Genomic DNA, 13,180 nt, shown 5'->3' with positions numbered 1-13,180 from the left:
ATCCGCATCTCTGCCGCTGTTGGATCGGCTCGGGTTCGTCGTCGCTTTCTTCCCTTGGCTATTGGAATTCGGGGTCGGAGGGATTCGAGCGGCGGCGGGATTCGAAGTCCGTCACCAGTTGCTGTTGTTGTTGTTTTTTTTTTTCACTCTGTGGCAGCGCATACTACATCAAGCTTAGGTTGAGACCGCGCATGTGCCAAGCAGGTGGATTTATTAAAGGCGGATTTCTCGATGTAAAATTCCGTTCCAACTCATTTTGGTCACAATCAGCGGCTGGATTTTATAACCGTGGATTTATGAAGCGGCGTCCACTGTATCTTCTATCTTATATCTATCTATCTATCTATCTTCTATATATTAACATTGAAGGATCAATTTTTTGCTCCTCCTAGCGGTCGCATCACGTTTTTCTCGGTACTGTGACCTGGACTGAAAGAAACTTCGTACCTGTAAGAGTGCATCGCACATAGTGGCAATAGTCAACTTTCAACGCTGAAGCAGAATCAACACTTCTCGTTGAGATGGGGGCGAGGAGTGGAGACGGGGGCGGGGGATGAAGAGACGGGGGCAGGGAGTGAAGAGGCGGGAGGCAAGGTAAGCAAATTTTTGGGCGGAGGTAAGCAAATTGAAAGCGGGAGACGGGGGAAAATGGGGCGGGGCTGGGTTGAATTAGGCGGAGTTGAGTGTGAGGGGGTGGACAGGGGGGTGGGGCCCCGGGGCAAGTGGGGTGGGGAATCTAGAGATGGGGGGTGGGGAGTGAAGAGGCGGGGCCGGGGTAATTACATTTTTGGGCGGGGGTAAGCAAATTGAATGGGGGCAGGGGCGGGGGATGAGTAGGCGGGGGCAAGCACACCCTGTCCAGTCCATGTCCCTCGAATGTGTGTGAGCTGGTGTGGGTGGTTAAATTAACGGAATCCGTCTGTGACGGGGTTTCAGCTAGGAAATCATTATTAAGGTAGTGGGGGTGGTAGAAAGTTTGAATAAGGATTAAAAGAACACGATGTGGTAACCTGGTGCTCAATCAAAATCCTTCCATGTCGGATGCACTCTGACCTATGCTTCGTCATGCAGCAACGCAATATCTACGTCTGCTCACATGTGGACTGTCACCAGCTTTCTAGCATGCCTTGCCTGCATACTGGCAATCAACAGGGATTGTGAGCTGCAGCTTGAGAACATGGTGACTGGTGCTAACCTGGAAGTACATGAGCGGGGGAAAACATTCGCGTGACTGATGAGACAGTACATCCATGTCATGGGATTACTTCAGGCACTCGTCTTTATGTCACACTGGAGCCAACATTGATTATCCCGTGAGGGAAGGAGGTGCAGGAACAAAACCGGAAATGCATTTCACCGAGATCTACAACAAGTTTTGTAAGACAGTACTGTATGTAGGGAGAGCTTTGAGACTGAACTTTGCTTGAACTCTTTAGGGGTGATACAATCCAACAAGGCCATCATTCACAGCTTGATGGAGTGATGTATTGCTCTCCCCTTTGGACTGGTGCTCCTGCCTCACACCTTACCCTTCCTGATGACTTGAAAAGTAAAGCCCTCAAATTCATTGGGATCTCCCGTGACGAAGCTGAGGGTTTAGGCCTGTTTCGCATTGCAGGTAGGTTGGTGGCCTCTTAATTCTACCGCCTTTTTTTTGGTTTTGCACCCTCTGCCCTCTCATGCCTCTGTCCCTCCGAGGTTTCTGCATGGCACACATGGTCTGCCAGTAACCCTCTTCTTGTTAAACTCCCAAAATTCAGGCTCACTGCTCACCTACTCTCATTTGTTCCTCTTTTCTCTTGCCTGTGAAACCAACTTCCCCAGTCTGTTCAGTCCCATTCTTCCCTCGAGGGCTTCAAGATATCTATTAAGTACTACTTCAGGTCACCCCCCCCCCCCCCCAATCACACTCATGATCTCTTCTACCCCAAATGATTCCATTTCCAAGCACGCACTCTCCTTTCACAAGTTATCATATTGTGATTCCCCCCCCCCCAGCCACAAACTCTCCCTCACCTCTTTTAGTTTGTTCGTTGTCGGTTGGTTTGTTCTTTTTCTGTTTCATCCCCGCTTTCCCCTTGCTGTGTTTCATTCAGCTTGGGTGCACCTTGTTCACCCCTATCTCCTTTTATTACTCCATTGATCTCACTCTCACTCTCCCTCTCCCTTCTGTTCTGCTGTTGTTTCCCCCTTTCCATTTTGTTCCCTTCCATTATAATCAATGAGTGCTTCTATGAGCCTCAATCCTGCATACAAAAAAAGTCTCAGGATGCTTCGATAGTTTCTCCATGTCCAACAGAAACCTCTTTAAGAACCACATTCCTGGCCGTTAATATGAACTTTTGAATTGAAACTTCCTCTGTGAACAAGGCCAAGGGAGGTATCTGAAGGACAACCATAGTCGCAAAGGAAAGTTGTGTTTGATGCAAAGTCAAATGTGCATGTTTATTCTACCATTTGTATTTTTATTCCCCTACTGGTTTCACCATAGTGGACAATAGGCTTGCTCTCCATCCGTCCGTCCAAACTATGGTTTTTCAGACTTTTCTCCCATACCCTTTAACATATTCAACTGAAACTTTGAACATGGCTTTGTAATGGTAAGTTACAGAACAAGTTCAAGTTCCAGGGCATTTCGTAAATTTTTCAGAGTTGTGCCCTTTTTAAACTTGGAAGCTATCACATATTATAAATGGGTCAGTGTTCAGCTACCCCGACTCCACCCCACAGTTTTACACCCATTGGCTGGACAGCTGGCCTGACTCCGCCCCAATAAAATCATGCTCCGCCATTGCATGAAGTAGCACAGATCGGCAGGCCTTCGGCCTATGTGTTATTCCTTGGTCCAGTGTAATTGGAATGATCCCATATATATGTAACCACGATGTATTATATATCCACTTAAAGTGTACGCATGTTTTTGCTTCATGTATAAACATTGGGTGATTTAAAATTTGAAATGGGCGAAGCCTAGAAACGAACAAAACACGGTGGGTTAGAGAGGTTCTTCTTCTTCTTGATTGTGGTTCCGGTATCGGCTTGAGCGTGTGCTAAAACAAACTTTTTTTTATCTCCGGTTTCTTATCTGAGTCGTCTTTATTGGTTTCTCGTCTACAAAATATATCAGTAAATGAAAATAGATTTCCCTTTTATCTTGCTGAATACACCCAAAGTTGGTGGGTTATAGGGTTTCTTCTTCATTTGGACCGGAAGGAGACGTATTGCAAAGCAATTCTCACTCTTGTTCGGATGAATGCACACAATTTCAATTATGACATTTCTTTGGTATTCCTTTACCAATCCAATATGGCACCAAGCCTTTGCCTGTCTACTCTTTGCCTCTTCACCTGCATTTTAAACTTTGCTTTGTTAACCGTGAGTTAAGTGTCATGAATGAGCTTGCACATAAATCTTCTCAGAAAACATCATTCATAGATTGTGGATAAATCCGGATGCAGTACTCAGTAGTTGGGATTTTAATCTGGGATCCAATCATCAGCTAAGTGCTCAGATGAGTGGATTGAGCAGGCAGACGTATGAACGATATCACATGGCACCTTATTTTTGATGTAGGAAGATCCAGACCGGAGGAAGGCCACTCCGTACCAACTTTTCTCCGCCTCGCCTGAACCCCTTTTTTCGGCACTGGATGATGGTTATGATTGTGTTCGGGCTCAGGATGTACTGGACCTCTGGGGCAAACATGGAGTCCTGAATGGAGAGGAAGTTTTAAAGGTTTGTGTTTGCTTGTGGTAAATAACTTTAGTTTCTTTTGATGTGATTATTGTGTTTTCATTGTTGAATGTATTTTATTTTCATGGTGAAGCACTGGATTCTTTTTCTTCTACACCTGTCAACGTGCAGGTTTAGGAAAGCAGGGAATTTGAAGGAAATGGGTTTGGGGTGGATGAACGGGGGTAGAAAAGATCGAGGTTTTGGATGGGGGAAGATAAGAGGTGTTGGTGAACAGCTGTTTTGAAGGAAGAATGGGATTGAAGCGAGTGTGGGAGTTTATCCCAAAGGCGGGGAAAAAGAGGAATGACAGAGTGAAGGTGAGCAGTGATTCGTCATTTTGGTAGTTTTACCAGAAAGGGGTTGCTGACAAACCTTGAGCACCCTGCGGAAATATGGTGGGAACATATCAAAGACAGAGCAGGGGGTCGAGACCGGTGAGGAGACTGTAGAAGACAGAAAGACGACCGACCTGCCTGCGGTGAGAGAATGAGAAGCCCAAATACTCAGCCTCATCGCGGGAGATACCATTGATCCTAAATGTCTTGGTTTCAACAGCGGGAAGCCGAGAAAGGTGGGAGGTGGGAGCACCAACTCAGAGGGGAAAGCAGTACTCCATCGGGCTGTGGACGAAAGCTTTGTATGTGGTCAGGAGTTGAGGTGGGCCGAGGAAGGACTTTGCACAATGGAGGATTCCTAGTCGGCGACTGGCTTTGAAGGCCAGGCTGGGAATGTGGCTTTCCCAGGAAAGATCATGGCAGATTGTGAGACCCAGAAGCTTCAATGAAACGGCTTCTTCCAGAGGATTGTTGAGAAAATAGGTTGGGGCCAGGAGGGGTGGGGGGGGGGTTCTAAACGGTCCTTTTGGAGAGACAAAGTGAGAGTGAGATTTGTAAGGAATTGAAAGATATGTTCCACGTTTTGGACAAGTTTGTGATTTTATCCAGATCTGCAGAGCGAAGAAGCTGCGGCTTGCCAGTCTGAGGGATGACAGATGGTACGGCAGAGGATGGAGTCATCAGCAAAGAGATAAAGTGAATTTTCCACAGAGTCGGAGAGATCATTGATGAAAACCAGAAAAAGTACAGGGCCCAGAACGCTGCCTTGAGGAACTCCAGCCTGGAAAGGAAGAGGGGGTGAAAGAACTCCATTTAGAGCCACACGTTGGCTGTGACAGGAGAGAAAATCTGTGAGCCATGAGTGGAGCTGGCCTTGGATACCATAGGAAAAGAGTTTGGTGAGCAGCACATGTCAAAACCATTTTAAAAAAGCGCCTGACAGTGTCAAAAGCATTCGATATGTCGAAAGAGATGGTGCTGATTTCATGTCTGGAATTGAGTTCCTTCATCCATTGTTGTCTCCATCCTCAGAGAGCAGAAGCAGCCTATCCAGGGTGGAGTGACTCTGTCTGAAACCAAATTGATGATCGGAAATCAAGCCATTGGAGAAGAGGAAGGATTTCATGTCTGAAGCGATTATGGATTCCATTACCTTGCTGATGATTGGGAGAAGGCTGATTGGTCTGTAGTTGCAGGGATCTGTTTTTGCACCTTTTTTATGCAGGGCAGTAATGTTTGCTGATATCCAGCAGATGGCAGATGACCTTGAGCAAATGAGAGGGTGAATGGAACAGAGAGAGGGTGAGCAAGCGCAGTGGAGCAGCTTTTCAGGACACGTTGGCTGATGCCATCTGGACCGGTTGCAGAATCTGAGTCGAGGTTTGACAGCAAGCTCTCCACCTAGTCAGGAGAAAAGGACACAGAGTGCAGGGACAGTTGGGTGCGACTGGCTACGTTGTATACAGAAAGCGATTGGTTTCAGATACAGGATTTAGATGCAAACACCGAGTTTAGGCATTCAGCCTTTTTACGTGAAGTGTCAGCAGAGCCGCCATTTGAAGTGAGGGAGGATACGGAGGGGGAACATACACCAAAAACAGATTTGATTTGATGCCACCAGGATTTGGAGGAGGGAGAGAGGTTTGAGAGTTCAGACTTAAGATTTGAAAGATGTTGTTTTCTGGCTCTCCTGAGGGTAGATACACACTTGTTCCGAGCTTTATGGAAGGAACTGAGATTACCCTCATTTGGATTTGCTTTTCATGAGGCAAAGGCAAGTTTTTTTTTTCAGGACAACTGCCTCACCACAAGTTTCAGTGAACCATGGGCGGTAGGAAGGGTCGGACAACTGAAGACGAGAGGGAATAAATCTGTTCATGAGAGAGAGCATGTTTCTTTCAGAGAATTCCCAGGACGAGGTGATGTTGGAGAAAGTAGCGATGGAAAACCAGTCTCGAAGTTTGATGGCTACTTGAAGACCCTGCCAGTCAGCTTGAGTGAAATGCCAGACTCGACAGCACTGAGGTGGTTCTCTGATAACAGCCAGAGAGATGTTTACTTTGACAAGGACGTGGTCAGAAGAACCGATTGGATCGGAGGAAGAACAGCAGATATTTTCAGCGAAATTTGTCAAAATCAGGTTGAGTGTACTTATTGTTTTATTTAATTATTGCACTAATTGACTTCTCCATTTTCACAACAATCTTACCCATTCTTCCTGCAGGCTTTGGGCTTAGCGGGAGAGGTTATGCTGAGCCGGACCGATCTTGAACTTGCGTTGGAGTGTGAGCTCCAGGCCCAGAGAAATTCCGTTTCATTTGCAGCCATTGCTTCCCATCGGGCAGAGCTTCAAGGCATGAGGTAAGCTTGCAGAGGCTGCCAAGATGTTTGTGTGGTCCGATTTTGAGCGTTATCTTGTTTCAAATATCCATCTTTCTTGGTTTGAGGGTCTGAGAACTTCTTACCATGGTGGATCTCTTCGCCACTGGGCACATACCTCCGTCAGACTGAACACTTTGCATTTTGTAGCCCAGGGATGGGCCAGATTTGCATCTTGATGCTAACCCAAATGTAATCGGCTTGTTCTTGTCACCTGTCAACTCATCTACCTAATTTCATCATAATCCATCCATAACTTTTTGATTCATCGTAATTATATACTGTACATGTCGTTTTTAGTAATTACTATTTAATAATTTAAATTACCTTGAGACTGTTGGCTCTATTAAGGTGATTGCACCTCCCTCCCCACCTCCATGACTCCTGCTTATTTCAATTTTTCACTAACATCCTTATTCAGGGACAATATAAAATTTTCTGAACCATTTAAACATCAAGTCAGATCAGGTATGGGCTCATGCACCAGAGCAGCACGTCGCTGCGTCCACTTTTCACCGGGACTCCAGGGGCCTCCATCTGGCCATCCCCCAGACAGCTGCTTGGCCCATCCCCATCTCCTTGAGATGCTGATCAACCTGTTCTAACCACGAGGCACGTGGTTCGGCCCATTATCCTCCTACACTCACGAGGCTCCCTCGTTGAGAGAATCTGGTGAGCAAGATCAGCGTCAGGAAAACGAGCCACAAGTCCGTACAGCCACAGTTGATGCTCACCAAGGAATCAGCGACAGCAAAGGATTCTTCGAAGAGACCTGGTACCAAATGAATGAAGTCTCTGTCTCAGATCCCTGGTCAGAGTCAAAGTTTCGCATCTGTAGAGCAAGACTGGAAGCACCAAGGACCTGAGGACTCGGACTTTCATCGTCCCGCACAGGTACGGACAGCACCACCCCATGATCTAGTGAATCCATGATTCTGCAGGCCTGGCACAGACGTTGATTGACCTCTGGCTCTCAGCCAGCATAGACATGAATATCACTGCCAAGGCAAGTGAATCTGTCCATGACCTCAACATCCTCACTACAAATAGATACAGACAAGATTACAGCAGCCAAGGTGTCAATGAAAGCCCAGATATTAGTTTTGACCCAGGAAACCCGTTATCCCAGTGGCTCTGACTCCTCATTCGGCAACTCAAGGGCCTCCAATAGGATATCTAGAATCTCCGCAAAGATGACTGCATCATCTGCGAAATCAATGTCAGAGAACATGGCATTCCCAAACGATGCACCACAGCTTGATCTTTCCGACATCCTCTCCAGAATCCAGTGCATAGAAGTGCTGAAAAGTGTGGGGGCCAATACACACCCCTGACAAACTCCAGTAACAACTGGAAATAAGCCAGAGATGGTACGACCACATCAGACAGCACTCTCTAGTTCTTGAGGATAGTTCAGACATCAGATTGATCAGTTTTGCTGGCACTCCACGAAGCCCAAGAATCCTCCAGAGGGCATCCCAATTCACTGAATCAAACACTTTGCAGAGATCAACATGGCTGCCAGCAGCCCCTGCCGAAACTCTCAACTGCATTTGGTGAGGACCCAAAGAGCGAGAATACCGTCAATCGTTGACCTCATTGGTGCTCAAGCAGATGGCGAACCCTATCAAGAATAATTATCCGAGCAAAAACCTTGCATGGCAATTAGAGCAGCGTCACCCCTCGGTAGTTGTGGCAGTCCTGGCGATCACCCTTCCCTTTCCAGAAAGGGACAATAAGGTAAGGCCACTTCCAGTCAGTTGGGATGATGCCTGTGTTCTAGGCAGAGTACAGAACTGCAGCAATGACCAGAGTACAGCATTTCCACCAGCTTTGAGATGTTCGGCATGGATGCCACAGATCCCAATGGCTTCACCCCATTTCACCCTGTTCACCGCAGCCTGTGTTTCCACAGGCGAAGGTGGATCACAGTTTATTGGAGGGTCAACAATCGGGATAGTAACACCCCTGGCAGACAACTCAACAGCTGGTGGGTCAGCCTGGTACAGCCGCTCAAAGTAACCGGCCAAGTGGGCCTTCACTTCGGACTCCTCTGTCAAGCGCCCACCACCCTCCGCTCTAACTGCAGCACACCAAGGGAGGGGCTTGGAGGAACGCAATGCGCAAATTCCCCTGGAAGCAGGATGATAATCACTTGACCACAGGTGATGCTCCACCCCTTCACAGTTTCCTCGCACATAGTCCTCCTTGTAAACTTTCAGCGAGCATAGTCTTACGCCTCAACTCCCTGAACAGCTTAGCTCTGCCATTAAGCTTGCCCCTGCTACTCTGGTCAATACTTTCCAATGCCCCTTTAGAGACAAAATTCTTCTTCGCCCTCCAGTGAGTTCCAAAACCTCCACTGCAACATCAAGGATGGTGGTCTTGAAGGCATTCCACAACTCTTCAGGATTTCCCAAAGCACCCAGGCCCCACAACCCCCACTCAGCCTGTTCGCAAACTCCTCAGCTACCCTCTCATCCTTGAGTTTGCCAACATCCAGCCTAGGCTGGGATGGTACCATTCTTCTGGATTTAAGCTGCAACTTCAGAGTTGCTACCACAAGCCTGTGGTCGGTACTGAGGACCTGAGCACTATGGTAGACTCTGCAGTTCTGGGTCATCCTCCAGCGACGATCAACAAGCACATGGTCATTCTCCTTTGCCATGTCACTTTCGTTGGAATACCCAGAACAGCGATGAGCCTGTGGGTGCTGAAGCCATGAACCGGCCACCCTAAGTCCATGACTTCTTGCAAAGTCAAGGAACTTAGTGCTATTCTGCTTCCCAGTTCCAGACCCTTGGGAACCAACACATGTCTCACAACCATCCCTATCAGTTCCAGTCGATGCATTGAAATCCCCCAATATTCGAAGAGTATCTTGCCTGGGGCACTGATCAACCTGTGTCGGAGTGGCGACCCGTCCAGGATCGTGGCCAATAGCCAGGGAGACTGCTTAGGCGGCACCAATGCTCTGTACAGATTATGGTCCCAATGGCTGGATGAATGATCAACCACAGTCCCGAGCATGGCATAGAATGCAACCTTCACAGTGAGATCACTCGCCTCAGTCGGAGCATCGACAGAGACCAGGGAAATGACACCGAAGGAGTGACAAATTCTTCGTCTCGTAATATGCTTGTTGACCAGTGTTGTGTCAATTATCATTGGAGTCAGCTTATTGTGCACAGCTCCAGCGACTCTTTGGGCATGGTAACCATCAGAGCAACCACCCGCAATGATCTCGCCACTATCTGGTCTCCGAACCTCAGAGAGTGCTGCAATACTGATGTTCTAATGCTTGAGCTCAGATGATGAGGGACAGGTGATCATCCTCTGAGGGATAGGACATTTCAGGCACCCACCCGAGGATACCGCCTCAGGTTAACCCAAGGATACCGCCGTCTGGTGGGCGGCACCTCAGCACCACTCCGCCACACACCACCGCATTCTGACCCAGGAAGTTTACCCCGTGCTTTTCGTCCTATCATCAAGGAATATGCTTGGAGTTGGCTTAATGGTTAGGGTGGTGGGCTTGGGATCCTAGAATCCTGAGTTCAAATCCCACTTACCTGTTGAATTAATACCAGGTGGGGTTGACTCTGCCTGTCATCCTTCCGAGGTTGGCAAAATGAGTGCCAGCTTACTGGTATCCTGTGTCGGAGTGTAGACCCATCCAGGATTGTGTCCAATAGCCAAGGAGACTGCTTCAGCAGCACCAACGCTCTGCACAAAGTATGGTACCAATGGATGGATGGATCAAGGAATGGGGGTCTTGGACGCTTTGCCCCAATCTGGTCATAAGGGCAGCTGCCCTGCGAAGTGCAGCAGCACAGGATGTACTCCCATGGAATGGGTTTCAGTTTTCTTTGCATTCGTGGGTTTTTTGGATTGAAGTGTTTTACAGTGGCCAGAGTGCAAATCCTGCTACCTACTTCCTAAGAAAAGTAACCCAACTGCAGGAGGACGTCCACACACACAGTTGGGCACTGGATATGGTTGGCCATTGTCTCACAAGGAGCTCCTCCGTCCTTTGACAGGTTTTGTTTTTGGTCCTGCTTGTTGTCCATATCTACACACCCTCCTCACTAGGAAACCTGATGGGGGAGACTGTTTAGCCGCTGACAACCCGACCATGAAACAGGTTAGTACAGGTTTACCTGGTACCTGTCACAAGTCACAGATCTAATCTGGCCTGATCTGACAAATTTAAACATCCATCTGCTTGAAAGACATTTGATTATTTTTTTGTGTACGCAAAGTTGGGGCAAGTTCTTGGAAGAAGAAGAAGAAGAAGAAGAAGAATAAAACAGATCATTGTGGAAAGTGGAGAAGCACAAAAAATAGAAGTTCAGCATTTAACTGCAGTATCACGTTTACATGTTTCACCAAAAAAATCAATTTGAACCTTTTTCCACAATTGTATATAATCTTGGGCATTTCAAAAAATGACCTAGAAAAAACACTCAATCAAAATACCTGATCCGTTGAATGCGCTGGACAAGAGGGTATGAATAAATGCACGCACAGCAAAGACACTCGCTGCACATGATGTTAAATGGCTGTGCGGTGCAAACCGCACGTGCCTGGATAATTGCATTCCTTACCCACAGCTGCTCTACCTCTTCCACTTATTACCTCTGCTGTCCCATTTGGGTTGTGACACTTGTTAGGATTTATTTTGCCAATTGTCATCTCCCACTCTGACGGATGGCTTGCTACGGCAGTCCAAATTGCACGGTGTGCTTTAGTTTAAGTTGTTTTGCTGGAGACCACACGATTATTTCGCAATCTCGGACGAAAGGTCTTTGTGAATATAAATGCAATTGGTATCTTAAAATAGTACATCGCTAACGTCTTATTCTTATGAATTCTGTGGCAATTCTCATGTGTGCAGTGACACCATTTTGCAGCCATCCGTGCTTGAGATGCAATCTGGCTGCTTTTGTTTTGTAACACCTGCAGATGTGACCTGATGCAACTGGGTCAAGAGAGGGACAAGCTGAAAGATGACTTGGACAAGGCTGAACGATGCCGCTCTCAGCTGGCTTTTGAGATGGATGAACAACAGGAGCTGATTGAAAACCTCAATTCAAGTCGCCTTAGGTAGCTTGCAATTTGCTTATATTGGTCGTGATTGTTGTGGTTGTTGTTGTCAACTCGTTGAAAGAAAATAAGTGTCAGACACAGATATTTATGATATAATGGCAATTTATTTTCTTTTGTCATGAAATGATTTTTAATATTATTTGTTGAAACCAATAAAAGTCACACTGTTTAACGGAGAAAGCATTTTAATGAGAGCCTGCTGTGTTTTAATCCTGAAGGTTTGCACTCTAATAGTCCTACTACTTGCGTTATGATAATGATGACGAAGATGAAGTAGTCGATGTGTGAAGTAAATCTTTTTTAAAAAATAATTATTTTTCCTTTCTCTCCTTTTCTTGTGAACTCTCCAGTGAACTTGCGAATGAGCACCAGGGTCAAATTAGCTCATTGCGAGCGGACTTTGCACGTGAGCGGGAGCAGGCGGGACATCAGATGAGGGTAGAGCAGGATCGGCAGGAGGAGGAGGCTAGTTCTCTACGTGTGGAGCAGGCCCTTCTTCAGCAGCATGTGTCCGTCTTGCTCAGGGTACAACAACAACAACAACAACAACAGGCATTTTTAAGGCCATTTTCCCTGCTAGAGCGGGCGATAGCCTTGCGGGCACCATGACAATCTTCTCCACTTTACCCTATTTCCTACATCTCCCCTTGTTAACCTGCTTACCTGCATTTATTCTTTCACCACCTTTAGCCGTCTTTCTCGGTCTTCCGCGTCCTCTGCTTCATTCTACATTCATTTCCATCACTCTTCTTACTTTGTCACTTTCATCCTTCCTCAACACATGACCCAACCATCTCAACCTGTTTCTCTTCACAACCTCCATTATCTTCCACAATTCATAATTTGTCTTCCTCTCTCTCAACGATATTCTGCACATCCACTGAACCATTCGCATTTACACCCTTTCCAGCCTTCGTTGCTGCTCCACGTTCAGTACCCATGTCTCGCTCCCATAAATCACAGCACTTCTCACACATGTAGCATACACCTTTCCCTTCAAATTCAACGACACGCCCCTCCTCGTCAGCATGCCACTCCGTTCCTGAACGTTCTTCCGTACACATCTCACTCGAGCAACTGTCGCTGAGTCTGATCCACCTTCTCCATTCAGCATGTCTCCTCGGCAGCAAAATGTTTTCACACCGTCTCCAAGATCCAACTCAACATTTCCTCCATCTGCAACTCCCTCTATGCACGCCTTATACTTGAATGCAGCTACCACACTGGTTAATGACTTTCACACCACTACATTTTCGATGAACTCACACAGCGCACATCAAACATTGAATGGAGTTCAGTCCACTACCCTTCCTACACGCAGCACACGGCCACTTCCCAGTTCATTCCATCTCACCATGTTTTCCCACTTACCATCACCTTCATCTTTCTGATAATCTTCTCATTTGTGATAATCAGGCTCTGGTAGTTGCAACACGTTTTGTCTTCACAGAAAGATAATGCATCTCATAGTACAAAGGCATAATTGTAATAACAAATGACAAAACAAGGCAGCAGTCTTGTGCACAAATATCTCCTGGGATTACAGCTGCTCTTAAATGAAGCAAAACCTGAACGATTTGAGAAAGGTAAGTTTGAAAACTAGAACTTGTAGAAGATATACA

The 13,180-nt window shown here is 46.7% G+C and overlaps 1 protein-coding gene across 6 annotated transcripts in view; it reads left to right on the top strand.

Moving 5' to 3' along the window:
- LOC147022716 (ninein-like protein) overlaps window positions 1-13,180 on the top strand; it is a 131,000-nt gene that overhangs the window by 38,562 nt on the left and 79,258 nt on the right. For all 6 annotated transcript variants that reach the window (XM_085887513.1, XM_085887512.1, XM_085887514.1 and 3 more), the window contains 4 exons: window positions 3,574-3,735; window positions 6,295-6,431; window positions 11,415-11,555; window positions 11,909-12,083. In XM_085887513.1, the coding sequence (XP_085743639.1) occupies window positions 3,574-3,735; window positions 6,295-6,431; window positions 11,415-11,555; window positions 11,909-12,083 (615 nt within the window). The remainder of the gene's footprint in view (window positions 1-3,573; window positions 3,736-6,294; window positions 6,432-11,414; window positions 11,556-11,908; window positions 12,084-13,180) is intronic.

The sequence above is a fragment of the Eptatretus burgeri genome, chromosome 7, assembly GCF_056783735.1.
Source record: "Eptatretus burgeri isolate ZD-2024b chromosome 7, Ebu_testis_v1, whole genome shotgun sequence".
In the NCBI taxonomy this organism is placed as follows: domain Eukaryota; kingdom Metazoa; phylum Chordata; class Myxini; order Myxiniformes; family Myxinidae; genus Eptatretus; species Eptatretus burgeri.
This window is presented reverse-complemented; position numbering and strand designations above follow the sequence as displayed.